The sequence below is a fragment of the Cibotium barometz genome, chromosome 13, assembly GCF_041138505.1.
Source record: "Cibotium barometz isolate CiBa-2024 chromosome 13, ASM4113850v1, whole genome shotgun sequence".
Classification (NCBI taxonomy): Eukaryota; Viridiplantae; Streptophyta; class Polypodiopsida; order Cyatheales; family Cibotiaceae; genus Cibotium; species Cibotium barometz.
In genome coordinates, this window is record NC_141058.1 from 46,850,170 (window position 1) to 46,853,881 (window position 3,712).

The 3,712-nt window shown below is 46.1% G+C and overlaps 1 protein-coding gene across 1 annotated transcript; it reads right to left on the minus strand.

Moving 5' to 3' along the window:
- Positions 1 to 388: 388 nt before the first annotated feature.
- On the minus strand, positions 389 to 3,443 carry LOC147632756 (uncharacterized). The gene has a single exon (XM_086807605.1). It carries the CDS (start codon positions 2,521 to 2,523, stop codon positions 790 to 792), a length of 1,734 nt encoding a protein of 577 aa, XP_086663731.1. The 5' UTR covers positions 2,524 to 3,443; the 3' UTR covers positions 389 to 789.
- Between the last annotated feature and the right edge of the window lie 269 nt (positions 3,444 to 3,712).

Here is a 3,712-nt window from a genome sequence, read left to right on the forward strand (position 1 = left end):
AAATTTAAGAGTTACTTCAGTAGATGCTTTACCGACGACAACCCTCTACCCAAGGATGAACAGGCAATCTTCTGCAACCAAGTCCCTGTCCCACAGGTGGGGATGATTGGGTATGTTCTATAACCTGCCTGAGCACACTTAGGCCAATTACACATACCTTAGCACCTGTCAGTACCCTTTTAGGTGCTCAGATCATGGTCCTTAGGTTGCTGGGACTGGTGCCTAGCCTTTACACATTATAAATACACTGCTGCCCTCCCAAACAAGCCTTGCTGCTGGGTCCTCCAGCTCACAACCATCAGCAGCATGGTCCATCAACAGATTTCAAGTATTCAAGTATAGTGCACAATCAGCTATGTGACAGCAGTTAAGAGAATCACAAAACAATTGAAAATGATCAAAATATTGCAAAGAAGTATTGAAAGTACAAAAAGGTAGTACAAAAAGGTCCCTAGGTGGTTTTGAACGGTATCATCTTCTCAATACACTGGAGCATATTGCACAAAGTTTGTGACTGATAGAAAACTCTTATACATACTCTGAAAGCCCCTGTACAAAGGAAAATTGAATAGCCCTGGGTCCAAAACTGTATGATATATATCTACTACTTTAGCCTAATGTGTTATTAATATCAGTAGTCTAAGATAGACATGAAGAACTGAGTTCAAAACTCAAAAAAGTAAAATAATGCAATAATACAAGAAAATAGAAAACAAAACTAAATCAAGAGCTACCCACCACTATGCTTGACATCTTGACTTTGTATGCCATACAATCCGTACCCTTTCTCTAAGGTGATTTGTGCCTGGTGAAGATGCTAAGCAGCTTCTTGCCCCCAATCTTGTCCAGAGTTTTCTTAGCACCCGCAACATTCATATCTGCTAGCTTTTCAAGATGCGGCCGGGCTCCAGCGGACATGATCCTCTTCCTGTACGTGCTACTGCCCGAGAGAGCCAAGAGTGCAGACATGGGAAACCTCTTGGCTATGCTCTGGTTGCGAGGATCTAGGAGCTGCACCAGGCGTGAGATCCCCTTCTCCTCCTTGCAGAACTCTTTGCGGTTGCTGTTCACAAGCAGAAGGGTGGAAAGAGCTTGGGCTGCAACCTCTTGCTCTGAGCTATCTTTGGCCTCCAGCATTTTGGTAAGGGGAGCTATACATCCGGCCTCACCCACTTGCTTCTTCAAGTCTATGTACGAAGAAAGGTTGCATATGGATGAAGCAGCCAGCTGCTGCACTGTGGAGGACCCTGTCTTGAGAAGATCAGTCAGTTGAGTGACATAGCCTGCTGATACCAAAGCCTTGGCATTGGTTGCAGATGTTGCAAGATTGCCTAGAGCACGGATTGCCGTCTCTTGAGCTTTGGGTGAAGGGGCATGCTTGAGAAATATCAGAAGAGATTGGATGCCCCCATGTCTGGCAATGACAGTGCGGATCCTGTCATCTTTCCCTGAAGAGAGATTCTGCAGAGCCTCTGCAGCTTGCTCCTGAGCTTGGGCAGTGCCAGATGTGACTAAGCTGATAAGGGCTTCAACAGCGCCATCTTCAGCGAGAGATCGTCGGATGTGCTCGTTGCTAGCCAAGTTGCGGAGGGTTCCGGCTGCACAGGCAGTGGCAGTGGGGGTACCATGTCTGCAAAGCTTGACAAGGAGGGGGATGCCGCCATGGGAGGCAACTGCATGGGCATTCTCAGAGACATATGTGAGTTCGAGGAGGGCAAGGGCAGCCCTCTCTTTGGCATGAGGGTTTCCCGATTCTAAGATTCTGATGAGGGGGGGGTGAGCACCCTCTGCCACGAGGGCTCTCTTGCACTCATCTGCCATGGCCAGGATGGACACAGCATGGGCTGCCCTCTCTCGGATAACCTGCAAGCTAGAGTCAAGCAAATGGATGAGGCGAGGCAGGTCCCCTTCATGCCCAACAAGCGAGACAGCCTTCTCATCCTCTAACAGGTACTGTATCAGAGCTTCTAATGAGGCTTTCTTCAGTTCTGTGTTGCCTATTCTGAGCTTGGCAAACAAATCCCAGACCTGCTCTTTCCTAGGATTCCTGTGAGGGTTTTGGTTAAGGTTTCCCGTGCTGGTAGCTGCAATGGCCCTGGCCCTCTCATGCTGCCTGATGCTGCCCTTCACAACCTCCAGGTCGCGCAGATGCAGGTCCAGCTTCGTTGCCAGAGCATCCAGATTGCTCTGCATCAGAAGCTTTCCGCCATAGCTGAGATCGATGCTTCTCTGCGCGAGCTCTTTGCCTTCTTCAAGCGATCCAACAATCTGCGGCAGGGTAGCTTTGAGATGAAGAAAGCTCTGCTGAAGGGACGCGGGATCGCGCAGAGATTCTAGGTTTTCGGAAAGGCGCTGCAGCCTAGCGCAAATGACCATCCATCTCCCTTTGAAAGCTTGAACGAGGGCAGCTTCAGAGAGCAGGAGGGCGCAGAGCTCTTGCGCTTTCTTGATCCATTCTTCTTCGGCTGTGTTGAGCAGAAGGCCATGGCTGCTACTACGGTCAGATGCTGCAGAGTCCACCATAGCTTGGAGATGCAAGCAGAGGCATGGAGAGGAACCCTAATGGCCTTCTGTGAGAGCTTTTTCTGAAAACCTAATGGGCTTGAATCGTATCAAGAGTGCAGAAAAAGCCGTTTTCTAATGGGTTCAATCTAATCACATGAATCGATCAAATCACGTGATGCAGCTCTGTAATTCTGCCAAAGTTTATAGATTTCTGCCCAGTTTCATTTTCACTTACTGGTAATGCGATTTAGCCCCATCAGGGTGAGTGCATCAAAGTTTGTCTGCACGTCTAATAATGTGTGTTAGCCTCGTTAGGGTTGCAGAGAAGGCCTTCATCTCGATTTTAGCAGGACTGTAGGATATACTAGCTTGATCGAGGTGAAAACATGAGCTTGAGAAGGTTCCTTTTAGGGCAAAATGGAGCATGATTGATCCTCTTTCAGGAAATCCTAAACAAAGCTGAAATCCTCATGATTAGAAGAAGAAAATCTCTTCAAAATCAGTAAATGTTCGAATTTAAGAGTGCGATTTAGGGCTCAAATGTCACAAATGTGGTGAATAAGAGGGTACAAAAGCCGTTTGATCTCAGAAAAAGTTGGGGATTAAGACTGTGTTTAAGGGTACACAAGGGGCATAAATCTCTCAGAGATTACATTTGTGATTAAGCGTACGAAAGGACATCGGACTCTTGGATTAGACGAAAAGTTTACGATTAAGATTGTGATTAAGGGTACGAAAGGGCAAGGATTGTGGAGCAGGTGGCTATGGCAGCTTTAAGGTTAGGGTTGTGCAGAGAGGCGTGAACTGGTCAGTCATGGAGTGCGAAAGAAGGATGCACTGTAGAGGTTTTGAAATAAGGGGAAATAATTACAAAGCTTCGAAAAAGAAGAAAGCAGAAGAAGCAGCTTGGAAAGTCTGCAGTTGTTGGGTACTGTGATCGCCTAATAACAACAAGACAGCACAGTTTTTGGTTTTTTTTTAAAATTTTATCGAGAGTTTATGTATTATACTATACAAACTGTCAGAAATAAGCTTTTTTTCAAAAAAAAAGCTGGTTTTTATGGAAAAAAATGCATAGATTAACCGGTTTTATAACTAAATTCATAAAATTTAATATCCTTGAATTCAAGGCCAGATAGGGGAGTGTTCCAAGTTCCAGCACAAATGAAACTTGACACTACTTGGAGCCAGGGTTCAAACCCAAGAT